The sequence below is a fragment of the Theropithecus gelada genome, chromosome 11 (genome assembly GCF_003255815.1).
Source record: "Theropithecus gelada isolate Dixy chromosome 11, Tgel_1.0, whole genome shotgun sequence".
Lineage (NCBI taxonomy): Eukaryota > Metazoa > Chordata > Mammalia > Primates > Cercopithecidae > Theropithecus > Theropithecus gelada.
Window position 1 is genome coordinate 97,704,659 of NC_037679.1, and position 25,088 is coordinate 97,729,746.

At 53.2% G+C, this 25,088-nt stretch overlaps 3 protein-coding genes across 7 annotated transcripts in view; all 3 read right to left on the bottom strand.

Moving 5' to 3' along the window:
- Positions 1-3,585, bottom strand: part of ATN1 (atrophin 1) — a 17,956-nt gene extending 14,371 nt beyond the window's left edge. The window contains exon 1 of the mRNA XM_025403797.1: positions 3,512-3,585. The gene's annotated coding sequence lies outside the window, so the exon portion shown is untranslated. The remainder of the gene's footprint in view (positions 1-3,511) is intronic.
- Positions 3,586-4,342: 757 nt separating this feature from the next.
- ENO2 (enolase 2) lies at positions 4,343-14,423 on the bottom strand. Of its 4 annotated transcripts, none has more exons than XM_025403807.1 (12): positions 13,978-14,405; positions 12,710-12,806; positions 12,119-12,214; positions 11,903-11,961; positions 11,526-11,595; positions 10,920-11,053; positions 10,471-10,693; positions 8,868-9,065; positions 6,243-6,444; positions 5,859-5,967; positions 5,622-5,680; positions 4,343-5,308 (listed from the first exon to the last, which is right to left on the bottom strand). In XM_025403807.1, exons 2-12 carry the CDS (start codon positions 12,792-12,794, stop codon positions 5,239-5,241), a joined length of 1,305 nt encoding a protein of 434 aa, XP_025259592.1. In that variant the 5' UTR covers positions 12,795-12,806; positions 13,978-14,405; the 3' UTR covers positions 4,343-5,238. The 4 variants fall into 4 exon arrangements, with proteins under 4 accessions (XP_025259592.1, XP_025259593.1, XP_025259594.1 ...); XM_025403808.1 differs by having other exon boundaries at positions 12,710-12,809; positions 13,978-14,310; XM_025403809.1 differs by having other exon boundaries at positions 12,710-13,192; positions 13,978-14,077.
- LRRC23 (leucine rich repeat containing 23) lies at positions 14,391-24,143 on the bottom strand. 2 transcript variants are annotated; one of them, XM_025403816.1, is made up of 8 exons: positions 23,680-24,143; positions 22,821-22,995; positions 22,626-22,735; positions 21,935-22,188; positions 20,846-20,976; positions 18,648-18,784; positions 15,619-15,928; positions 14,391-14,761 (listed from the first exon to the last, which is right to left on the bottom strand). In XM_025403816.1, exons 2-7 carry the CDS (start codon positions 22,944-22,946, stop codon positions 15,643-15,645), a joined length of 1,044 nt encoding a protein of 347 aa, XP_025259601.1. In that variant the 5' UTR covers positions 22,947-22,995; positions 23,680-24,143; the 3' UTR covers positions 14,391-14,761; positions 15,619-15,642. The 2 variants fall into 2 exon arrangements, with proteins under 2 accessions (XP_025259601.1, XP_025259602.1); XM_025403817.1 differs by having other exon boundaries at positions 23,508-24,143.
- Between the last annotated feature and the right edge of the window lie 945 nt (positions 24,144-25,088).

Below are 25,088 nucleotides of genomic sequence, written 5' to 3' on the forward strand. Positions count from 1 at the left end.
CGGCGCGGCTCCGACCCGCCGCCCGCGCCCGCCTAGCGCAGCCCGCACCCGCGCGATCCCGGGCCCCTCGGCCGCCTCGCCCACGGCCCCCGCCCCTTCCCCGGCGGCCGGCTCCCTCGCCCCCTCCTAGCCCCTCCCCGAGGCCGCGGTCCCTCCGAAATGGCCTGGCCCGAGGCCCCGACCCGGCACGGGGCTGCGGACGGGCTGGGCGGTGCGTCCAGCGACTCGCACAGGAAAGCGGACGGCGAAGGGAGGGAGCCTGGGAGAGGGGGATGGGAGAAGGGAGGAAGAGGGAGAAGGAGGGAGCGCGGAGGAACGGAGGAGAGAGGGGCCAGGAGGGAGACGCGAGGGAGGGAGCGCGAGGCAAGCCGCGAGGGGGGAGAGAGGGGGAGCCGGAGAGGGGGAGGCGCCGCGCGAGTTGGCCGAGGCCGAGGCCGAGGGGGCCGGGGCGCGGGGAGGGCTCGCGGTGGCGGAATGTGGGGAGCCCGCGGGCCCGGCGCGGGAGAGGGCTAGGTAGGAGGGGCTGTGGGTGGTGAGGGCAGATGAGGGGAGGCTGAAGTTTGGGGGCGACCGGATCTGTGGCAGAGGTGAAGTGGGAGGAGTTTGGGGGATCCTGGGGTAGAGATTGGGATAATGGGATTGGATTGGAAAGATGGAGCTGCCTGGGGGCTTTGTGGGTGCCTGGTGAGAAGTGAGAGAAGCTTGGGGTGAGGGGTCTGTGGCAGAGATGGAGCCAGATGGGTTTGGGGTCTATTATCAGAGAGAATGGGATGGAAGTTTGGGGTCATAAGGAGGGAGAAAAATGGAAATGATGACATATATAAGAAGATGGGGCTTCTGGAAGACAGTAAAGCTTTTGGGGGTGATTCGTGTTGGGAAAAGAGTCAGAAATATAATAATTGGGGGTGGGGGGGTGAAGGAGAGCTGGAGAGAGAAGTCCAGAGGAAACGTCAGTGAGGAGAGAGGAGGGAACGTGAAGAACCTTAAGAAGGGATGAAGGAGGTGGACCCAGGTGCCAATTCTAGAGAAAATGGGTTCTGGGTGAGAAAGGAGGGCTCTGGATGGGAAAGGAGGGTGGGAGACACGGGGCTGGCTGGATCCTGGGGGTGGGGGCTCCCAGTGGAGCCCAGGAGGATTTACTTGGGCAAGCAGAACGGGGAAGAGGGGGATAAGAAGATTGGAAGGAAATGTAAGCTGAACAAGGCCTTTGGCGGCAGTATGGAAGAGGAAAGATCATGGATGGGAAAATAAAATGGAGATGGGGCCGGCGCGGGGGCTCACGCCTGTAATCTCAGCACTTTGGGAGGCTGAGGCGGGCGGGTCACTTGTCAGGAGTTCAAGACTAGCCTGGCCAACATGGCGAAATCCCGTCTCTACTAAAAATACAAAAATTAGCCGGGTTTGGTGGCGCATGCCTGTAATCCCAGCTACTCGGGAGGCTGAGGCAGGAGAATCCTTGAACCTAGGAGGCAAAGGTTTCAGCGAGCAGAGATCGCACCACTGCAGTCCAGCCTGGGCGACAGAGCGAGACTCTGTCTCAAAAAAAAAAACAAAGAAAAAGAAAATGGAGATGGGAAAGGAGGGCAGTTAAAGGAAATGACAGATTTGGTGGGGTGGGGGGGTTGCTGGCAAGCCCATGGGTAGATAGGTAAGGGATACAGCTTGGAGGAGTGAGACACCATCCTCAGGCCTTCCATCTAGTGACATCTCCATTTTCCTTCTCAAATCTGTTGAAAGTCATCACTGAAGATCCCCTGGGTCACAGGGAAGCAGTCGGGTGAAGATTGGGCTTAATGTGGACCCAAATCCCTAGGTATCCTTGTTCCTCAATCCCACCTGTTCTAAGGTGTAGACAGCCCCCACCACAGACTGCAGGCTCCTCCCAACCCTTCCCTCTCCCTCCCCTGCTCTCCAGGTAGCCTCTGGCGGTCAGTCTGCCGCCGGCCATGAAGCCAGCACCTCGGCTAGCCCACCACCAGTTCCTTCTCCTGGGCTCCCTCCTGGCCCTCCACCAAGCAGCAACATCTCCCAGGACAAAGGACACAGGGTGATTTTTGGCAGCAGAAATTGGGAAGGCCAGAGAATGGGAGGGAGGCAGGCTGGCAAACCGGAAGAGCTGGAGCTGGAGTATGGATTGGGAGCCCTCAGTAGCGCTCCATATTTGGGGTGGGGGCCGGGTACTTGTGGGACCAGTCTTGCTGGAGGCTAAGGGTGGTCCCTGAACTGACAAGATCCCACCTGCCTTCAGGGAAGGAAGGAGGTTGGCTCTGGAGCAGCTCAGTAGATTTTGTCTCACAATTCCTTGGGCCAGATTCAACAAAGTTCTGGGAATACTCAAAAGCTCTAAGCAAGATTCCAGAGCACTGGGGAACTGGGCGCAGGAACAGGAACACTTCCTTGGCCTGGGAATGAGTCATCACTCTGAAGTCCCTCGAATTGGTTGGCACTCACCACTCCATGCACACCTTCCCAGCCCCTCCCAGGGCCTCCCTGAGACCAGGCCAGCTCCCTGTCTCCCGGTGCGCCCCACTCCCTCTTGCTCTAGGGTAGCTCCTGCTCCTCCCCGCCCCCAGCTTTGTTCCAGGGCTCCCCCTTTCCCCCTCGCCCTCTCTCCCCATTGCATTTCCTCTCTTTCTGCACCACTCAGTTCAGACTCCCACTGGGACTTGGCTCAAGCCCTTTCCAAATCCCTTCCAGGCTGAGCTCTTCTCCCGTGTTTTTTAATCACTAAGGAACGGGCTACAATGGAGACTAAAAGAAAAATTTAGGCATATGCGGGGATAGGGGATGGTGAGAGTCACAAAAGAAACCAGTGTCTACCCTCTCCCATTCCTCCCCTACCTGAGGCTTATAGTCCAGCTGCAGGGGACATCTCTCTCTCACACACACACACACACACACACACACACACACACACAAGCGCGCGCGCGCCCGCGCACAGCCCCCGCCATCCCTCACCCCAGCTCCCTCTCTGGCTCAGCCCCCCACAACCCATTGGTCTCCAGGCAACGGCACAAAGGGAAAGTGGAGAGAAGGGCCTGGAAGGCCCAGGCAGAGCTAGCTGTAACCCAATCCAACCCCAGTACTTTGGGGATGGGGGGGCCAGACTGTCAGAGAAGGCGACCTGGTGAGGAGGGATGAAAGAAAGGACAGAGGCTAGGAACTAGGCTCAAACTAGAATAGTCCTGGTCAGTCTGGGAGTTACTAAGGTAAGATAGGTATCAGGGACCCCAGAGAAAACTGAGAGGCACAGAGAAAAGTACAGAAAACCCCAAGGGAGGCATAAAGGGTCGCCAGGAGACAGGAGAAAAGGGAAAGATGAGATGCCCACACTGAAATTAAAAGGCACAGAAATGGAAAGGGGGCATGAAGCTCTTTGAATTGAAAATGGCTGAGGTGTCAGGGACCCAGGAAGGAGGGCAAGAAAAGAAATGGGCCATGCCTATACAAAACTAGAATCCTATTTTAGCCCTGGAGCTGAGCAGGATGGCAGAGGGAGCCAGGACCGGACCTTAGCAGAAGCAGAGTGGGAGGCCCACAGGGGACAGCTTGAAGTTCCTCCCACTTGGCCTCCAGTATGGCGTCCTGCAGAACTCTAACTCCCTCTAGTGGTTAGATCTCCCATGTGCAGACCCTATCTGTGGGACGCAAGGTTGCATCCAAGCCACGAGGAAGGGATTTGTCCCCCTCGGTGGTACCTAGAATGAGCATCTCAACGCTGAGGCCCCATAAGAGTTAACGAGTTATAGCTAAGGAGTCATATGTCTCTAGCCACATATTGGAACCCTACTATTAGTCTGACCCAGCCAGGGGTCTGTTAAGCACTTTCGTCCCTGAATTTTCAGTTTATTGGAGGACTCTGTTTCCTCAGGTCCTTCTCTATACTACCCCCAGAACCATTCTTCCTTCCCATTTCCCCATCTTGCAGTGAGTAATGGCCAGGAAGTCCTGTTCCATTCGACAATCAGCCAGGCTTTTGTTGGCAGAGGTCCAGTACAGGAGCTGCTCCAGTCCACAAGCCCTTTGGATATGAAAACACCTTAGACCCCCTTTCCCCCAAAATACACATACACACACAATATTTTATGCTTTTAGGGGCTCTTGAACCCCTTAATTCACCCGGGTCTGGGAGCTAAGCCTGCTGCTAAGAAAGCAGGGGCCACATGCACCCCACCTAGCCAGAATGGGGTAGGCAGTGCCATCATCTTGGCCATATTTGTTCAGTCTGTCTTCCTCTTTTTGTGCCCTCCCCAGTTCTGCTGTCCAGTTTCACCAGCTTCCAGGTGCTCCATCTTCTCTCCCCTCATATGGACTAGAGTAAGACTCCTCAGACACAATAGTACACTGATTCAGACTTTAATGGTGGTGTTCATTTCAGTGCCACAGAGGTACTGGCAACCGTGGAACGTGGCATGGGGAGTGAGAGGTTGCTCTGGCGCAGCTGGAGGAAGAACAGGGAACCTAGGGTTGGGGAGAGATGTATAGAGGAAAACTCCCCCAGGCACACAGCCTCCGCTCTGGACCAACGCAGGCTTCAGTGAGTACACACAAAGGAACTGATGTCAAGGCCCTTTCTATGACCCTTCCCATTCTAGCAAGACCTCCTACCCCAGTCATCTTGGGATCTACAGCCACATGAAATACAGACACATCGTTCCCTCAAGTCAGGCCAGTTTTAGGCCATTGAGTTATGGGGAAATGATTAATGGGATGAATGAAAAGCAAATTAAATAAATAAATAAATAAATACACTAAAGCCTTATTAGCCAGGCATGATCACACGCCCAGCACTCCCCTCCACCCCAGCACTATGCACAGTTCATGGCTCATATGCAAAGTGGAAAACACATGGGACAAGAGCAAAGCACAAGTGACACATGGTCCCTCTCTAACACCTCAGCACACCAACCCTGACACTCCCATCACAGACGCTGATCATTCTTCCACAGACCCCCTTTTATAATAATCCTCATTCACATTTCTAGTTTTTGAGGGAAGAGAGAAAGCGAAAGGAAGAAGTGGAAAGTGCAGAAGCCCAATGAGTAGGGCCCAGAAAGGAGGGTGAGCAGAGACAGCAAGAGGTCAGGTAAGCCAAGGAGCAGCCGGAGCAGGTCAATCAGGGAAGTTCTGGAAACCCTGGGACTCAGGGGATCTCAGAGGGTGAACTATCACAGATCAGGACAGCAAGGTTCCAGGAGGATGAGACAGAGGTTCCACGTCTCCAGGCAAGCAAAGGAATCACAGCACACTGGGATTACGGAAGTTATGTCCGGCAAATCGAGCTTCATCCCCCAGCTCTTCCTCAATTCTGAGAGACATGAACCACAAAGGAAGCGGTCAGGGATGCAGAAGGATCCTGCTTCTCTCTCTAGGGGGTCCCCCAGACTCCAACCACCCCCACACCACCTGCTTTTGTGTCCTGCCCCAAGGCTGAGCATTCCCTGGCTTTCCCACATGATCTCTGGGATCTGTCAATCAGGCCATCAATAAACCCAGGAAGCAAAAACCAATATTATCTGGAAATGGACCGTCCTCCAGGCCCTGGGTGCTAGAGATGGTCCGGCAGGCAAATGGGGCCTTTAGCCCTCTGGGCCAGGGGCTCCCACCCCAGGGACCCTCACCTCATGAGCTGGTTGTACTTAGCCAGACGTTCAGAACGGCACGGGGCACCAGTCTTGATCTGAAACATTTCAAAGGATTTGAGCTCAGTGGCTGCCCTCTCACCCCTGAAAAGAAACTTCTGCTCTCCTGAAACTCCCCTGACACCCTCAAACACCTGGAAGGAGAGACCAGGTGGGTGAGCTAGAAATACCAGTCCCACAGAGAGTTACCTTCACTCACCAGGCTGCCTCACTCACCTGGCCTGTGCACAGCCCCACCACCAGGTCAGCAATGAATGTGTCCTCCGTCTCTCCTGAGCGATGACTCACCATGACCCCCCAGCCATTCTCCTGGGCCAGCTTGCACCTGTATCCACACACAGCACTGCTTCTCCAGCCCTCACACTGGGCACTCTCTTCCCAGCCCCAACCTTGGTCTATATCAGGAAACATCTAGGGGAAAGCTATCTGGGAGGGGAGCAGAGAATCAGGGGTGGAGGGGCAGAGGTGAGAGAACTGTGATGATGATTCCAGGTTCCCTGCTCTCTTTGGCATCCCTGGGTAGAATTAGGCTGGAGCACTAATTCTAGAAGAGTCTTATAGAAACGAGGAACACACAGGAGAGGGCCCGAAGTCACTCACGCTTGGATGGCTTCAGTGACCGAGCCGATCTGGTTGACCTTGAGCAGCAGACAGTTGCAGGCCTTTTCTTCCACTGCCCGCTCAATACGCTTTGGGTTGGTCACTGTCAGGTCATCACCCACAATCTGGATCCCTACATTGGCTGTGAACTTGGACCAGGCAGCCCAGTCATCCTGGTCAAATGGGTCCTCAATGGAGACCACTGCAGAGAGAGCATGGGGGGTGGGGGGTGTTCATCTTCCCTGGGCCTCTCTACATCAGGCAGGAACATGCCCCTTTATTCCCTGAAATGGACAGGCCCTTGGTTAACTATACCCATTCATCCTTGCTAAGACAAATCCCCCCAGTGTAAGCCTGCCCTGATTCTTAACCTTTTTTTTTTTTTGAGACAGAGTCTCACTCTGTCATCCAGGCTGGAGTGCAGTGACACAATATCAGCTCACTGCAACCTCCACCTCCCCAAATCAAGTGATCCTGCCACCTCAGCCTCCTGAGTAGCAGGAACTATAGGCATGTGGCACCACACTCAGCTAATTTTTAAAATTTTTGTAGAGATGAGGTCTCACTGTATTGCCAAGCCGGTCTCGAACTCCTGGATTCAAGCGATCCTTCTGCCTCGGCTTCCCAAAGTGATGAGATTACAGGCATGAGCCACCATGCCTGGCTCCTGATTCTTATTTCATAAAACCTTACAGGGAGAGGCCAGGCACAGTGGCTTATGCCTGTAATCCCAGCACTTTGGGATACTGAGGTGAACGTATCATTTGAGGACAGGAGTTCCCTGACCAACAGAGTGAAACTCCGTCTCTACTAAAAATACAAAAATTAGCCGAGCATAGTGGCACATGCCTGTAATCCCAGCTACTGGGGAAGCTGAGGCATGAGAATCACTTGAACCTGGGAGGCAGAGATCGCACCCCTGCATGCCAGCCTGGGCGACAGAGCAAGACTCTGTCTCAAAAAAAAAGACAGCCGGGCACAGTGGCTCAAGCCTGTAATCCCAGCACTTTGGGAGGCCAAGACGGGCGGATCACGAGGTCAGGAGATCGAGACCATCCTGGCTAACACGGTGAAACTCCATCTCTACTAAAAATACAAAAAAAAATTAGCCGGTCGCGGTGGCGGGCCCCTGTAGTCCCAGCTACACAGGAGGCTGAGGCAGGAGAATGGCATGAACCCAGGAGGCGGAACTTGCAGTGAGTGGAGATCACGCCACTGCACTCCAGCATGGGCGACAGAGCGAGACTCCATCTCAAAAACAAAACAAAACAAAACAAACAAACAAACAAAAAAAACAGGCCAGGTGCACTGACTCACGCCTGTAATCCCAGCACTTTGGAAGGCCAAAGCAAGTGGATCACCTGAGGTTGGGAGTTTGAAACCCACCTGGCAAACATGGCGAAACCACATATTTACTAATCATACAAAAATTAGCCAGGCATGGTGGTGCGCACCTGTAATCCCAGCCACTTGGGAGGCTAAGAGAATCATGCAGTGAGCAGAGATCTCGCTCCACTTCCATGGGCTGGGCACAGTGGCTCATGCCTGTTATCCCAGCACTTTGGGAGGCCGAGTCATGTGGATCACTTGAGCCCAGGAGGTCGAGACCAGCCATGAGCACCATGGCTAAACCCTGTCTCTACAAAAAAAAAAAAAAAAATTAATTAAAAGCAAACCTGCCAGGTGTGGTGGCTCACGCCTATAATCCCAGCACTTTGGGAGGCCAAGGCAGGCAGATCACCTGAGTTGGGAGTTGGAGACCAGCCTGACCAACATGGAGAGACCTCTGTCTCTACTAAAAATACAAAATTAGCCAGGCGTGGTGGCACACGCCTGTAATCCCAGCTACTCGGGAGGCTGAGGCAGGAGAATGGCTTGAATCCAGGAGGTGGAGGTTGTGGTGAGCCGAGATGGCGCCATTGCACTCCAGTCTGGGCAAGAAGAGTGAAACCCCGTCTCAAAAAAATAAAAAACAAAAAACAAACAACAACAACAACAACAACAAAAATCCAAAAAACAAAAAAATCTTCCAGTAACAAGGGTTCACAACCTAACTTTGCATTTTCCTGTTCTCACCCCCAGGAAGCCCTTCCTCATTGCTAATCCAAATCCTTAATTCTGCAATTATGTTTATTTTCTTTCGCTCTGTTTCAGGAAGATGGAGACCAACTGCCTCCTTCCTGGGGTAAAGGCCCTGGGCAGACTTGCAGAAGCTAATTCAGTCCGCCTCAGCCTTCTTTCTACTCACACATCAGTCCCAGCTCCATTCAGCATCCACAATTTCATCAATCAAAGATACCGAAATATTCTAGTTCTCTGCTAGATCCAGTCACCCTCTCACCATCCCTGGTTCCTTCCAGAGCCTTCCCCCTGACCCCAGTAATTTTCAGAACCCATGACTTTAATCAGGATCTGAGGCAGATAGAACAGATTAGTCTCGGGTACCTGCACTTTTACACTACATACAAAGCCCAGTCTTTGCAGGTGGCTCCTGCACCGTCTCCCTGGTTCTCAGGTTCTTCTTAGGACACCTCCACCTGGTGCCTGAGTCAGCACCCCATAAGGTCCAGAGTTGCTGGGACACTGCCTGCCCCCAGACCTCCCCCTCACACTGCTTCCTCTCACCAGGATAGTCCCTGACAAAGTCCTGGTAGAGTGTCCCCAGCTGGTCCCCAGTGATGTATCGGGAAGGATCAGCGGGAGACTTGAAGTCCAAGTCGTATTTCCCATCACGATGGAACTCTGAGGCAGCAACATCCATGCCAATGACGATCTTTTCCGTATAGCCAGCCTTGTCGATGGCTTCCTTCACCAGCTCCAAGGCTGGGGACAGAATACAGTGAGATTATAGTACAAGCAAGAGGGATGGGCGAGGAGGAGGGAAAGAAAAGACATTCAGGGCAGAGGTGGAGGACCGTTCCTGAGGGAAGTGTGGTGGGGTAGCTATTGGGGTTATCCCCAGGACTGGGAGGAGAGGACATCTAGGAACACAGAGGAGTGGAATTCTGCTAATAATACTTATTAGCTTTTCATTGGCAGCATGTCGCCTAAGCATTTCATATATATTTCGTGTAAACCTCACACTACTATGAGCTAGATTCTGTTATTATTTCCAGAGAGAAGTAAGAAAGATCACCCGCAGTAACTTCACAAGTCAGGGTTCAAATACATCCAGGTAATTTGGCCCCAGAATCTTAACTTTTAACCACTACCTACATTGTTTCCATTCCCTATACAGTTTCTCCCAAGGCACAGAAAAATTAGGGATTCTAGAGGCCTAGGAGGTTGCAATGGGGACAGGACAGATTTCGAACGGATGGGATGAATCCAACAGGTCACCCAGACCATCTCCCAGTATTCCCAAGGGCTCCAGTGACAACTTTTTTTTTTTTTTTTTTTTGAGACGGAGTCTCGCTCTGTTACCCAGGCTGGAGTGTAGTGGCACAATCTCGGCTCACCACAACCTCCGCCTCCCAGGTACAAGCCATCCTCCTGCTTCAGCCCCACTAGTAGCTGTGATTACAGGCACGCGCCACCATGCCCGGCTAATTTTTGTATTTTTAGTAGAGACGGGGTTTCACCATGTTGGCCAAGCTGGTCTCAAACTCCTGGTCTCACTCCTCAAGTGATCCACACGCCTCAGCCTCCCAAAGTGCTGGGATTACAGGCATGAGCCACCGCGCCTGGCCCTCCAGTGACAACTTAACAGATGCTAACACATCCGGCTAGGCAGATGAAAGACTGGCCCCCTAGGTCTGCATGTGAATTTGGGAAGCCCCCTGCAATCCACTCTAAGAACTGGTAACTTTTGGGCCGGGCGCGGTGGCTCACGCCTGTAATCCCAGCACTTTGGGAGGCCGAGGCGGGCGGATCACAAGGTCAGGAGTTCAAGACCACAGTGAAACCCCGTCTCTACTAAAAATACAAAAAAATTAGCCGGGCGCAGTGGCGGGCGCCTATAGTCCCAGCTACTTGGGAGGCTGAGGCAGGAGAATGGCAGGAACCCAGGAGGCGGAGCTTGCAGTGAGCCGAGATCGCGCCACTGCACTCCAGCCAGGGGAACAGAGCGAGACTCCGTCTCAAAAAAAAAAAAGAACTGGTAACTTTTGGAGTTTGCAGAGTCCGAGGACCCTCCACACCTACTCAGGACTTGGTGAAGTGTGTGGCCCTTTCTGATGTCCTGCAGTAGGGTAAGACTTAGAGCTGGCAGTGGGGCTCTTGGCCTCACCTTCACTGTTCTCGAGGATATTGGGGGCAAAGCCACCTTCATCCCCCACATTAGTGGCATCTTTGCCATATTTGTCCTTGATGACTCCCTTGAGTGTATGGTAGACCTCTGCACCCAGTCGCATGGCATCCCGAAAGCTCTCAGCTCCCACTGGGAGGATCATGAACTCCTGCATGGCCAGCTTGTTTCCAGCATGAGAGCCACCATTGATCACGTTGAAGGCCTGGGAAGCCGCAGAAAGACAGAAGGGTCAAAGAGCCCCTCCCTGCCTGCCCCAGGAGTCTTAACTCAAGATCCCAAACTTCCCCCAGCTTCCCGGACTAAATCTCACGTCCCCATCCTTCCTCTTTACCTCCCCCAATTCACTTTCCTCCCATTATTCCTCATGAGTTGCATGCCCCCTCCCCCACCCACCCCTGGGAGAGTCACAGGCACGGCTCAGCGCTCACCGGCACAGGCAGGATGAGGTCTGAGTTCCCGGCCAGCTGAGCAATGTGGCGATACAGGGGCAGTTCCCGCTCAGCTGCCCCTGCCTTACACACGGCCAGAGACACACCCAGGATGGCATTGGCCCCAAACTTGGCTGGAAGATTATAGAGGAAGGTGCTGAGCACAATGTCCCCTTCTCCTTCTAGCTCCTGCCTCCATCTGTAGTCTCCAAAAGGAGCCAGTAAAGGAGACCCCCTCCTCCCTCCCTACCCCTGCCCCAGCAACACCTCATCCATGCTCTCCTGAAAACAGCAGGGAGAGGAATGGGTGGGGAGGAGGAGACTGGAAGCAGCAGAGAGCCACACCTCTGTCCAAATATCCCTGAGACCACAGACTCTCTCAGGCCAACCCCCTCCTATATATGCTACAAAGAAGGTCTTCCTTCTGCCTAATGTCGGTCCCTCCCTCTGCAGCTAAACTCATCTCCCCTTGCTCCGGCTTTGGGAGGAGGAGGCCCCTGACAGTCATTCCTGAGGAAGCCATTACAGCACTGGCCCTTCAGCTCTCTATCTGCTCCACGCCTCCCCACCCTGATGCTTCCCCACTTTCTCCCAGCCCCGGCTCACATTTGTTCTCAGTCCCATCCAACTCCAGCATCAGGTTGTCCAGTTTCTCTTGCTCCACCACAGAGAGACCCTGAGGGCAAAGCCTCCATCACCCGGGGCCAGGCTGGAGGCTGAGCCCTCAGGCAGAGGGTCCCCTCATTCACACCCAAGCTCACATTTGGCCAGGGCCCAACCAGGTCCCTGTGACAGGGGCCTGCCTGGATTAGGGGACCTGAACCCCCATGGGACCAGGGGCAGTAAGGAATCTGTTCCCCACCCTTCCCCCTTGTGACCATGATTCCTAAAAGTGGGCATTCTTTCTCCCCTTCCTCCTGCCCTGCTCCAGGATTCCTTCCAGAACTCTGGCCCTGCTATCCCCAGCAAAGAGCGGGCCTCACTGAGCTGATGAGGGCTGGCGCGATGGTGGAGTTGATGTGGTCCACTGCCTTCAGGACACCTGGGGAAAGGAAAAGGCTGGACTGGGTCAGGCCAGGAGGGGCCGGAAGGGACAATGGGAGGAGGGGAAGGCATGCTAGAGGAGGACTGGGGACTGGTGTGAGGTAGGGGCATAAGGCTGAGGTTGGGGAAAGTCTGGAAAAGAGAAAGAACCTCACCTTTGCCTAAGTAACGCTGTTTGTCTCCATCTCTCAGCTCCAGGGCCTCATAGATGCCGGTAGAGGCTCCACTGGGCACTGCAGCCCTGAAAAGACCTAAAGGAGGAACATGGAATGAGAGGGAGTGAAGAGAACACAGGGGCCAGGGAGTCCTTCAGCCTTCTGGCTCTAAACTTCCTGCCTACCACATCTAGCTCTCTCCCCACACTGCTCCCTAACGTCTCCCCCACCCCCCGCCACACACAGAGGCAGATGCCCAAGAAGTGGCCTCCTCATCCGCCCATCTGAGTCCCCACATGCACAAGTGGGAGCCCGCAAAAAGGAAATTGCTCGCAGCACACGTCTGCATACATGCAGGTGCACAGGAAGACACACGGAGGCAGGGCATGCCTCACACGCTCAACTGGAACACAGACTCACCTACCCTGGCTCCCTGGACAAGGAGGATCCAACCTTTACAACCCAGGCTTGTGAGCCTGGCCCAGCACCCCATCCCCCTGAATATCGAAAAAGGCCTCCGAACCCCTGGCCAAACCCAGCCTGGCGGTGGAAAAGCTAGGGCTGTAGGAAGGCCCATGCCACACCCATTACCTTTGGCAGTATAGAGATCCACCTCCACTGTGGGGTTCCCGCGGGAGTCCAGGATCTCCCGGGCCCAGATCTTCTCTATGGACATGATGGCTGGGATCTCCTCGGGTGGAAGGGAAGGAAGGAGAAAGATAAGAGGCTTAGAGGGGTGGAGCCTGAGATCAATGGGCGGGGCAGGAGGCTGGGAGGGATGGGAAAGAGGTTACTGCAGTGGGGTTGGGGGTGGGTAGGGAGGTGCTGGCTGCAGTCTAGGGCTGTAGAAGGGATTCCCCCTCCCCCCTGGGAAGAGGAGAAGGTCAATGCAGTGAGGAAGGGGAGGTCACTGCAGTGGGGGGCGGGGTACGATCAAATGATGAGATGGGAGAACACTGCAGTGAGGAGGGGAGGGGCACGACAGTGGTTCCCGCGCCTCTTTGCAGCTTGGCCAGCCGGTGGGGTTCCCCCAGATCTCCTCAGAGCGGAATGGCTGCCAGGCTTGCATTTCTCCTGGGAGCCACGAAGAGGATGGGTTGCCTGGGCCTCTCTTCCAGAGCCCCCATCCCTCCCCAACTTAACACCTCAGCTGCCTGAACTCTGCCCCTTCCCCAAGGTCCCACTCTCTCCCAAACGTGTCTCCTTCCTCTTCCCGCGAAAGGCGCACGCAGTAGAGGTGTCGGGGGAGAGGGTCCTGAGAAAGGCCCTGCAGTCCCTGGGGGTTGCAGTGGGAAGTGAAGAGGATAAGAGCCGGTGGGGAGTGGAGACCAGCTGGGCCTGTCCTCCTCCCTGCGCCCCGACAAATCCCCACTTCTTCCATCCCTCCCCCGTGCAGCTGAGGGGAGGAAGCGCGAACAGAGAGGGGCGTCGTGGGGAAGAGCAGAAGAGAGGGGAGTCCAAGGGAAGTCTGGCGGGGGGGCGGTGAGGAAGGGTGAGAGAAGACATTTCCCCAAATGCAAACCAAAAGGGACGCGCCAGGATAAAAATGCACCGCCCGGAGAGACTCCCAACTTAGAAACAAATGGACAGAACCGTAGGTGAGGGTGAGCACCGGGAGAAAGGCAGGCAAGGGTGGAGAGGCGCAGTTAGAGACAGCCGCGGAGAGGGCCAGAAAGCAAGGGCAGCGGGCGGGGAAGGCCAGGGAGGGAGGGCGCCCTGGGCGCGGGCGGCCGAGCAGGTGCGCAGCTGCACCGGGCCAGAGATGCGGAGAGGTGCGCAGCGGCACCGGGTAAAGGGGGCAGGGGCGCCGCGGCGAGGCGAGGGGGCCGCAGGGGCTCGGGGCCCGGCGGGGGCTTCACCTCTGGACTGCAGACTCAGCCAGTGGTAGTGGCGGTGGCGGTGGCGACGGCGGCGCGGAGAGAGCGGGAGTGGCAGCGGCGGCGGCGGCGGCTGCGGCTCCCGGGCGGCGGGCGGAGGAGGCGCCTATAGGGCCGAGCGGGCGCATGTGACCCGGAGCCCCCGATGAGTCAGGAGCTGCCGGCGGAGGCGCACGTACTAGCGAGGGTGGGGGACCGACGCGGGTGGAGTGGGGGAGGGGGGAGGATGGGGGAAGGGTGGGGGCACCCACGACCTGGCCCCCCCCGCGCACACAAGTGCTCATACCCACGGCCCAACCCACTCGAAAGTAACAGAGCCGCACCCCTGTAGCCCTGGTACGAAGGCCCACACTGCCAGTGAAGCTCAAGACAGCCTTAATGTCTCACAAACCCGGTCAGACACAGGAGCATCACACTGTCTCTTTATTGGAAATCCGAACACCCCAGCCGCCTCCGCAAGTCTCTCCAACCACTCCTACCAGCACCCCGCGGCCCACGCGGGCTTGGCTCCCACCCACACCTGCCCGAGGGCGGCCCCCGGCCTAGGCTCCAAGCAGCGCTCAGGCCTAGGCACCCCACTCTGCACCCCACTCTGCACCCCACACTGCCCAGAGGACCCGCACAGAGCGGATCCTGGGCCTCAGGTTGTGATGAATTTCCAGCTTTGGGGCAAAAACAGGCATCCTCTGTCCTCGCCCTAGGGGGTATGAATGTGGTGGCCCCCCTGGGAGTCCGATCAGGTCTGAAGGCCAGTGTTTTTGATCTCCTGGAGGTAGAAAACAGAAGTAAATAGGGACCGGGCGCTGTGCCTCACGCCTGTAATCCCAGCACTTTGGGAGGCTGAGGCGGGCACATCACGAGGTCAGGAGATCGAGACCATCCTGGCTAACGTGGTGAAACCCCGTTTCTACTAAAAATACAAAAATTAGCCAGGCCTGGTGGCATGCGCCTGTAGTCCCAGCTACTCGGGAAGCTGAGGCAGGAGAATTGCTTGAACCCAGGAGACGGAGTTTGCAGTGAGCCCAGATCATCACGCCATTGCACTCCAGCCTGGAGACTGAGGGAGACTCCCTCTCAAAAAAAAAAAAAAAAAACCGAAGTAAATAAATAAAGCCTCTGCCCTATCTAAAGTGCCTGGCGGCCATCCTCATCTCTTCAGTCTCCTTCTGCCTCACTCTGCCCTCTTTTCTTCCCCCACCTCTATGTCCTGTTATTTTTAGCTCAAATTTTTTGTGCAGGATCTTCCTCTCCTGCTTCTCTCCTAGGTCCAGCTGCATACACCACCAGCCTTCCCCTGCAGCCCCTACCATGCACCCACACCTGTCCTTTCCTAGCAGACTTCACTCTGTGTCAGGTATGGCTGCCCCACCCCCATCAACTCCTCTGCCGGCCACCCCAATTCTTTTCACTTACCCTTCTGGCCTCCTAAGCCTTTCTCAGCTGGTCCCAGGCCCCACGGGTCCCTTTTCTTCTCCCTGACTCCTAACCCTGCTCTCTTTAAGGGTTCTGCTTGTCTGATGCTTTCCTCCCCCACCTCCTTCTGCAGCAGCTTCCCCTCTTGCCTCTTTCCCTACCTGCCCAGCCCTTGGCCTCCTCCCACTGCCTCCCTGCAGGCTTCCTTACTATCTTTAGAGGCTAGAACTGCCGCTAGATCAATGACTGTTCCAGTTCCAGGTCATGCTTGGGCTCAGGCTCCTGCTCCTGCTCCTTCTCCTTGTCTTCCTTCAGACTCTGTCGAATCTCATCAGCCTCAGCCCGTTCCTCCTCCTCATAGAATTCCTTGTCCAGGCGTTCGAGGTATGGCATCTGCACCAGGGCCTCCTGGCGGTAGTTGGTTTCCTCCGTGCATGGGTTATCGAGCAGCACCAAGGCTCGCAGCTTGGGCAGGTCTCGAAGCTTGGCCAGCTCCCCCAGGTTGGCCACCATGTTGCCCCTGTCAGTGTGGTCAGGAGGGGTTCACGCAGGAATAACGGGCTTTGGTTGCCAGTTGCTAGGAATGGGGCCTCTGGGGGACTCTGCTACTGGGTTCCCGTTTCCCTAGAAACACTGAGGACTGGCCTGCCAAGCCTTGCCAGATTTACTGCAGAGGTGCTGTGCAACCCCACTCTGGTCCTGCTTCTGCTCTTCAAGGAATCCCTAAGTGCCATATTCTACTCTGTCATGTGTTCATGTGTTCTTTTGGTGCAGCAAAGCTAGGCCACAACCCTGTCTTGTAGCTGGGGAGGAGAGGGCAAATTTTCCTCACAGGGAGACACGTTTTCTGTGATCACACCTAAACAGAAGGTAGAAGGTAGGACCCAGCCTGGGCAACATAGTGAGACCCCATCTCTACAAAAACTAAAAATAAAAAAAGTAGGTGGGCGTGGTGGTACACACCTGTAGTCTCTGCTACTTGGCTGAGGAGGAGGGATCGCTTGACCCCAGGAGTCTGAGGTTACAGTGAGCCGAGATCGAGCCACTGCACTCTACCCTGTAGGACCTAGGTCAGGGGACAAGGAACTGGGATCTAAGCTGGAGTTTAGGGTGGTGGGTGCTCTGTTGGTGCTCCCCACAAAGGGAACCTAGGGCTACAGATGGGTTGGAGCCTCCCAACCTGGAGAATAAACTTCATCTCCTAATGTGCCTCATTATATGATACTCTATTTATTTTTTTATTTTTATTGAGATAGGGTCTCACTATGTCACCCTGGTTGGGGGTGCAGTGGCATGATCATAGCTCACTGCAGCCTTGAACTCCTGGGCTCAAGCGATCCTCTCACCTTAATTTCCCAAGTAGCTCCAGGCACGTGCCACCACACCTGGCTAATTTTTAAATTTTTTGTAGAGACTGGGTCTCACTATGTTGCCCAGGCTGGTCTTGAATGCCTGGCCTCAAGCAGTCCTCTTGCCTTGGCCCCCCTAAAGTGCTGGGATTACAGGCATGAGCCACCGTGCCTGGCCTTTTATTTATTTTCACGTTCTGGCTTTAAGCCTTTATGAAATCATATTTAAGTGTTTCAGCCTGATCTCATGGTCGTGCTGAGCCTCATGCAGTGTTTCTCACCAGGAGGGCTACAGGCACTTTGTACTGGACTCTGCCTTGCATTGTTGGATGCTTAGCATCTCTGGCCCCAGAGGCACCTCCCAATCATTGAAACACCCTCACCCCCCTCCACACACACACCCGACTTACTCTCAAAACATCCCCATTTAATAGCCACTCAGGAAGGGCCCATCACGCCTGTCTAGATCATTAACAGGAAGATGGCACATATACACACCCCATCAGATCTGTGTGGCAGACTTCGTGAATAAGAGATTGCCCAGGGGGTCAGGATGAGAGTTGGGGCTTCCAGATGCAACCACCTCTCCCTACTTGGAGATGCTCTTTCCATTGCCAGCTCAAGAATCTGGTCTTGTTGACTAAGGAAAGAGGCAGTTTCCTTACATGTTTGCTTAAAGACACACACATAAAGTCCTCCATCCGACAAGAGTGGCTGATCTTCAGTGCCTTTCTACCAAAAGATTTTCTTACAAATGTCCTTCTCTCCTCAAATCTGAGCACATCTTGTGTTTTAGATCAGTAAAAAGGTCATCCCTTACAGGTGGGGCTCAGGAGAAGAGAGGCAGGAAATGGGAAGGTGAATTGGGACCGAGGAAATGGAGAAGGGCAGTGGAAACTTATATAGGATAGGGCAAGGAAAAAAGAGTTGGAGCCACACTGTGAGCCCCTTAAGAACAGGAATCACCTCTGATTCCTTTATTTCTTTTAGAGACAGCTCACTCTGTCACCCAGGCTGGAGTGCAGTGGCACAATCATGGCTCACTGCAACCTTGAACTCCTGGGCTCAAGTGATCCTCCTACCTCAGCCTCCTAAGTAGCTGAAATCACAGGTGTGCACCACGAGGCTCAGTTAATTTTTATTTTTAATTTAATATTTTAATTTTTATTTAATATTTTTTGTTTTGTTTTTGAGGCAGGGTCTGGCTCTGTCACCTATTCTGGAGTGCAGTGGCTTAATCTCAGCTCACTGCAAACTCCACCTCTAGGCTCCAGCAATCCTCCCGCCTAAGCCTCCTGAGTAGCTGGGATTACAGGTGCTTGTCACCATGCCTGGCTAATTTTTGTATTTTTGGTAGAAACGGGATTTTGCCATGTTGCCCAGACTGGTCTCAAACTCCTAGGCTCCAATTATCTGCCCGCTTCAGCTTCCCAAAATGCTACAACTACAGGTGTGAGCCACCATGCCCAGCCATTATTTTTACTTCTGTAGAAACATGGTCTTACTATGTTGCCCAGGCTGGTCCTGAACTCCTAGCCTCAAGTGATCCTCCCTCCTAAAGTGTTGGGAGTACAGGCATGAACCACCATGCCCAGCCTCTGATTCCTTTAAATGTCCCCAAAACACAGCACAAGGCCTGGCACATAGCACATTCTCAATAATTGTGGATTGAATGAATACAAATTCAGGGGTCACAAGCTATAAGGGACTTAGTGTTGCAACTCAGTGCAGAAGAAAGTAAGGAAAGGCGGGGTGAGGATCAGGGAGGAGGATGAGGTGAGTATCCAGCTGTAGGCTAGGACTGGGGAATTGGGCCAGGGAGGAACACAGACTCAAAAGCTGCACCTGGTCAGGGGTAGGGACAAGGTGGGGCTTAGAAGGGGTGCATACCTCAGGTTGAGGTACTGCAATGATTTCATTTCCCTGGAGAAGCCACTCAGAGTGTCAATCTGGTTGTCTCGAAGATGCAAGGTGGTGAGATTGCTCAGGTCCTCCAAGCCTTCCACCTTCTTCAGCAGGTTTTGGGCCTAGACCCCCAGGGCACAGTGGATTGATTGAGAGGGAGCAGGGACAGGGAAGAAAGAGAAGTCAGAATGAGATAATGCAAAAGAGGAAATCCAAGACGTTGAGAGGGAGGAGTGGAAGAAGGGAGTGGGGATGAGTAGAGATCAGTATAGAAAGTAAAGAAGTTCAGGAGAAGCTGCCATCCCAGAGAAAGGTCAGCAGTAACCCGCTACCACTCACCCCCCAAAGCCACTTGGGATGGAGGAGATGCTTCAACCCACTCCCCACACGGCCCAGGAGCCCCCATGCCACCACTGAGGATTGCCATCAGCACCATCCCAGAATAACGAAGCTTAAGAGTCTAAAAGACTAAATATTTCAGTGGCTTCCTGTGGTGTTATTATATATAATGATTTTCATCCACAGTCCCTAGCTTATAACTCCCATAATAGCCCTTGTTACAGTCTTTTGTTATAAAGTTGGGTGTGCTGGGTCTCAGGGGCAGGTCTCAGGAACCTTCTCCTGCTGTCTTTTCACCTGCCCCAAGGGAAGGCTCTAATCTTTCCCCGCTTCTCCCTCTTTCTGGTTGTGGTTTTTTTGTTTTGTTTTGTTTTGTTTTTTTTGAGACGGAGTCTTGCTCTGTTGCCCAGGCTGGAGTGCAGTGGTGCCATCTCGGCTCACTGCAAGTTCTACCTCCCGGGTTCACGCCTCTCTCCTGCTTCAGCCTCCTGAGTAGCTGGGACTATAGGTGCCCACCACCACACCTGGCTAATTTTTTTTGTATTTTTAGTAGAGATGGGGTTTCACCGTGTTAGCCAGGATGGTCTCGATCTTCTGACCTCGTGATCCGCCCGCCTCAGCCTCCCAAAGTGCTGGGATTACAAGCATGAGTCACTGCACCCGGCCTCTTTTTTTTTTTTTTTTTTTTTTGAGATGGAGTCTTGCTCTGTCTCCCAGGCTGGATTGCAGTGGTGTCATTTCAGCTCACTGCAAACTCTGCCTCCTGGGTTCAAGCGATTCTGCTGCCTCAGCCTCCCGAGTAGCTGGGATTACAGGCACATGTCAGCATGTGTGGCTAATTTTTGTATTTTTAGTAGAGACAGGGTTTCACCATGTTGGCCAGGCTGGTTTTGAACTCCTGACCTCGTGATCCGCCCGCCTCAGCCTCCCAAAGTGCTGGGATTACAGACGTGAGCCACCGTGCCTGGCCTGATTGTGGTTCTTAAGACCCTCCCCAGAGACAGCCTCCCCAATTCCCTGGGGGAGGGAATACTAATATTATGAAGCTTCCATGGAAACCCAAGAGGACTGGGTCCAGAGAGCTTCTGGGTAGCTGAACACATGAAAGCTTTTGGAGGGTGATGCACCCAGGAAGGACATGGAGCACTGCACCTATTCCCCCATACTTTGCCCTATGCATCTCTTCATCTGTGTCCTTTGCCCTTGCAATAAACTAATAAAAAGTCACTCCAGAAAATTAATTAAATCCAAAGAAGAGGTCATGGGAACCAGCTTCATGTTGAAGCTGATGTGTCAGAAGTTCCAGAGGTTTGGACTTGCAACTGGTGTCTGCAGACGGTGTGGGGGTCACTCTTGGGAACTGAGCCCTCAATCTGTGGGATCTGATGCTATCCCCAGGTAGATAGTGTCGGAATCGAATTAGAGATCACCCAGCTGGTGTCTACTACTTGGTGTATGGGGAGAAACCCCACATCTTGGGCCCCGGAAGTCTTAGGTTGATGATTGCTGTGGTGGTTAGGGCAAGAGCTGAAGAAAAACCCAATCTGAGAGGAGAGTTTTCCTAAAACATTTCCACAGCCTGATGTTTGTACCTCAATTATGGTCCATTTTGCTGCTACCTGTATCAAAGTAAATTATCTCTGTATTATCCACACATTATATATTATCAGCCCTGCTAGGTGGCTCTGTATCTCCACAGTATCTGGAACCAACTATGGGCTTGATAATAATACCAGTTACTATCATAATGAAGAAGTTAGTAGCTGAGCCTACTAGAAAACAGGCATCCTGACCCCCAGGACAGTGCCCTCTTCCCTGCACCACCCTATGACCCAGTGAGTTACCAGGTAGAGGTTCTTCAGCTTAGGAAGATTGATCCCCACGGTGCTTTCCAGCTGATTCCCCCGAAGCTCCACTGTGTGCAGGCTGATCAGCTTCTGGGGGTCCAGACCTGTCACCATGTGGATTCTGTTTCCTGGGGAGGAGGGTTTCAAGAGCTCAAAGGGTCACTCCAAATGTTCAGCATTAGAGCCTGAATTTGGGAAGCCTCTAAATCACCCTACCCTGGACATTCACAAAGCAGGGTAGTAGTGAGGAAGGACAGCTCCAGACTTAATACCTCCGGAGCCCTGGGGCAAGTGGTGTGGTAGTCCAAGGTCCTGATGGACATATCCACCTAAGCCTTTGAAGAGTGAACGAAGCAGCTGACATGTCTAATTCCCTCTCCTTCGTCAACTCTTTGCTCAAATGTCATCTTCTCAGTGATGGTTGTCCTAACCAATCCATTTGACATTGCCACCTATGTCCCCCATTCCTCTTACTCTGATCTATTTTTTCCAAGGCACTTGTCTCCTTTTAACATGCTACATGAATTTACGTATTGTGTTTGTTGTTACTTGTATGTCTCTCCCAACTAGAAATATAAGCTATATGAGAATAGGGACATTTCTTGTCTTATTCACTCCTATATGGTTAACATGTAGAACTGTCATAATGAATCATATTGCGTATCTGAATGAATGAATGCAGACTGCCATGTGCCATAGCCAAGGACCATACTGCCCACTTCTGTTGGCCTCAGGCTAGGAAGGAAAGAATCTTGTGTAGCCCATCCTAAGACCCACCTTGGCCGGGCGCAGTGGCTCAAGCCTGTAATCCCAGCACTTTGGGAGGCCGAGACTGGCGGATCACGAGGTCAGGAGATTGAGACCATCCTGGCTAACACGGTGAAACCCTGTCTCTACTGAAAAATACAAAAAAACTAGCTGGGCGAGGTGGCAGGCGCCTGTAGTCCCAGCTACTCGGGAGGCTGAGGCAGGAGAATGGTGTGAACCCGGGAGGCGGAGCTTGCAGTGAGCCGAGATCCGGCCACCGCACTCCAGCGTGGGCGACAGAGCGAGACTCTGTCTCAAAAAAAAAAAAAAAAGACCCACCTTTGAGATTCAGGGTTTCAAGACGAGGATGAGAGATGCCTTCAGTGTCAGTAATCTGGTTATAAGCAAAACTAGCAATCTGCAGGTAGGGCAGTTCATTCAGCTGGGCACTTCGCAGCCGATTGCCATCAGCCTTGAGCCAGAGCAGGTGGGTGAGGTAGTTGAGTGGCGACAGGTCTGTCAGGTGGTTCTCAGAAACATCCACATAGCGCAGATGGATGTAGGAGCGCAGCAAGTAGATGTCTGTCAGGTCCCTAGGAGATGGAAGAGGGAGAAGGAACCAGGTTTAGGGTTAAGAACCCAGCGAGGACTGGCAGAGTTGCTAAAGCAGAAGGCTTATAATGGGGAGAAGAATGGGCAACAGATGGTAGGCGAGAAGAAGGGTAAGAGAAGGTAGGTGGGTTCTTAACAGTGGGCAGAAAGACCTGTGTCTGTGAAGGACAGAGAACCCATACTCTGAAAGACAAATGAGGGAATCCAGCAGGAATCCCCCCATATACTCTCAGTCTCCAATTCCCCAGGTCAGCTTTGATAGAAGTCTCAGAGCTCCTGAAAAGTAAATTTTGTCCTTCCCTTTCCACTAGGCATAAGAAGGGTCAAACTCTCAGCCAGAACACCCAGGAATGACAGTGGGAAAGGAGACAGGGGCCCTACAATCTCACAGTCCTCATCTGGTCCCCCCACAACGCACCTCTCTTTAACCTCCAGCTTGACATAAGCATGAGCCAGCCCACTGCCTGTCTTACAGAGCAGAGAAAGCCCTTCCTTCATCATGTCCTCCGTGAGGGGCGTGGGCAGCCACTGCAGGTGGAAGTGGAGTAAGGCGTCCCTCCCCTGCCCAACCCCGCCCCTCAGCCCTAGGACCCCTCTTTGTCCAGGCTCTCACTTCCTCAGGGAACTCTTCCCCCTCTTTTCTGTAGTCCTCCCCCTCCTCTGTCTCCTTCTCGTCCTCGTCTTTCTCAAAATCATCCTGGTCTGGCTCAAAGTCTTCTAGATCATCTTCATCTGACATCTTTCTTCCCTCCTGAAAGCTCTGAAGTCAGATAAGCTCAGTCCTCCTCCTGAGAAAGAAGATCTCCTCAGCTTCTGCCAGCCTTCAGCTCCTTCATCGTCATTGACACGTGCCACTCCCATCACCCCCATCACTTCTGACCCACCAACTCTAGGCTTCTTTCCTCATCCCTGTGAACATCTCATTTTGACTCTCAACCCCCACTTCACACTTTCCACTGAGGACCCCCTCCCTTCAGGATGTCACCCACACCCCCAGGCCTTTCCTGTCCTTCGCAGTGGCTCCAGCTCTCCTCCAGCAGCCCAGTGTCCCTATTTCCTGGGCTTCCCTCTCCCCCATTCTTCCCACCTCCCCCTTAAGCCATGCTCTCCACTCTTCCCTACCAAGTCCTCCTCCTCCTCTCCTCTTAGCTCCCACTTCGCCATCCCTAACCCCTGCTCCATTCATTTCTTCTACTTTTCCCTCCCCACTGGACCAATTTCCTTGGGCCCTCTGGTACACCAGCCTAAAGCGCAGTCTCCAGTCCTCCCACTCAATTCGCCTTAGCAAAGGGGCTCAGACCCTGTTTCTGCTCAATCAGAAGCAGTTCTGGAGAGGCCCTTGGTCCCGAGAGGGAAGGACTGTTTAGCAAGCGGGCGAGGGGAAGGAGGGGTTGTGTACTGCTGTTATGGCAACGGGGGCGGGGCACTTGGCTACTGAAACTCGCCACCGTTGAGCGCAGAGCGGCGACTACCTGATGCGCAAATCAGCTGGGGAGGGGATTGATCAGTAGTTGCCTGGTTACCAGGCCAATTTCCCAGTCCCGGGAACCCGGATGAGGCGCGGAAAGGGCGTCGGGCCGCTAATTGGTTGAGGACAGAAAAAAAAAAATGGCCAGGGCTGAGAAGAGAGAAGAGAGAGGGCGGGGCTAGTCATTACGTCACCCAAGACCTTAAAGGGACCCCCGACATCTTCAATGCAAAAGTATTGTGAATTCAGGAAAAACTCACCCTTCGAAGCAAAAAGGGCGGGGCTGCGAGGAAAAGCAAGAAACACCAAGATAACGGGTCTTTTCCCCTTCCCCCTATAGTTTCAGCTCATTAGTTATTTTCAGGTAGACCTTTGAAAGGTGGCTTGGTAGAGCGGAAGGAGCCCAGACACGGGTATCTTAAGAACTGGGTTGGAGTCTTGGCAGATCTGCATTTACTAGCTAAACGTACCCAAGACTCTTTCTTATCTGTAGATCAGCTTAACTATATCACCTGGCAGGGATCCAGTATGAGTTATCCTGGACTGGTTTGATGCAAACCTTTTAGTGGGTGGAAGGCAGAAAATTCAACATCTGCCCACTGAAATACTCCTGATCCAACGTTGTTATATCAGTAATCAACAGGAACTGGCATAGCCAAAAACCCAGGCACTCAGGCCTGTCTGACGTGTTGAAGAAGTTGAAAAAGATGTTGAGATGCAATAAATATTTCTGAAGAGTTTGTGCGAGACATTATGTCAAACGTCTTTACAACTGATATTTAATCTCTGCAACAGTCCTATAAGACAGACGTTTGAAAGAAGAGGATACTGAGGCTCAGGGAGGTTAAGATGACACAATTCCTGCCTGGGGAAAGGGGGATGTTACCAATCTTGTTGTGGAATCTAATGTAAATGAAACAATCAGGTAACCAGGTAAGATGGTATGTGATTCATTGTTAAATTGTGCCTACAGACTTTATATAACATCAAAGTGGTCTGATGGAAGATGTGGTGGACAAGAAATCAGAAAGTATTACATTACCTCCTGCCCAGGGCAGCTTGGAGGAATATAGTTAATAGGCACATCTGTTTACTTGGTGTCATGGAACCAGTAGGGACTTTAAAGTCAGAGACACCAGCTTCAAAACCCATCTCTACCACTTAATACCTGTGTGTTCTTCAGCAGGTTATGAAATCTTACTAAGATCTAATTTCCACACTTGTGAAATGGGAATTAAAATGTCCACCTGTAAGGATTGTTAAGGGATTAAAACAGATAATGCCCGTAAATCGCCTTGCACTTAGTTGACCCTTAGTAAACATTTTCCTGCTCCTCCCCACCCTTGGCCTGTGTCCTTGGTACAGGGGTTGCTGTGAGGAAAAAGAAATAATAAATATGAAAGCACTCTGAAG

What these genes read in the sequence shown, in the direction of transcription:
- ENO2 (XM_025403807.1), bottom strand. Translation starts at nt 12,794, where the DNA reads ATGTCCATAGAGAAGATCTGGGCCCGGGAGATCCTGGACTCCCGCGGG. An exon ending in CGCCAGCCCTCATCAGCTCA is followed by an intron (nt 11,596 to 11,902) that starts GTGAGGCCCGCT and finishes CTTTGCCCTCAG; the next exon opens with GGTCTCTCTGTGGTGGAGCA. An exon ending in GTCACTGAAGCCATCCAAGC is followed by an intron (nt 5,968 to 6,242) that starts GTGAGTGACTTC and finishes GTGTGGATACAG; the next exon opens with GTGCAAGCTGGCCCAGGAGA.
- LRRC23 (XM_025403816.1), bottom strand. Translation starts at nt 22,946, where the DNA reads ATGTCAGATGAAGATGATCTAGAAGACTTTGAGCCAGACCAGGATGAT. An exon ending in AAGCTGGAGGTTAAAGAGAG is followed by an intron (nt 22,189 to 22,625) that starts GTGCGTTGTGGG and finishes TCCATCTCCTAG; the next exon opens with GGACCTGACAGACATCTACT. An exon ending in TGAAACCCTGAATCTCAAAG is followed by an intron (nt 20,977 to 21,934) that starts GTGGGTCTTTTT and finishes CCTCCTCCCCAG; the next exon opens with GAAACAGAATCCACATGGTG.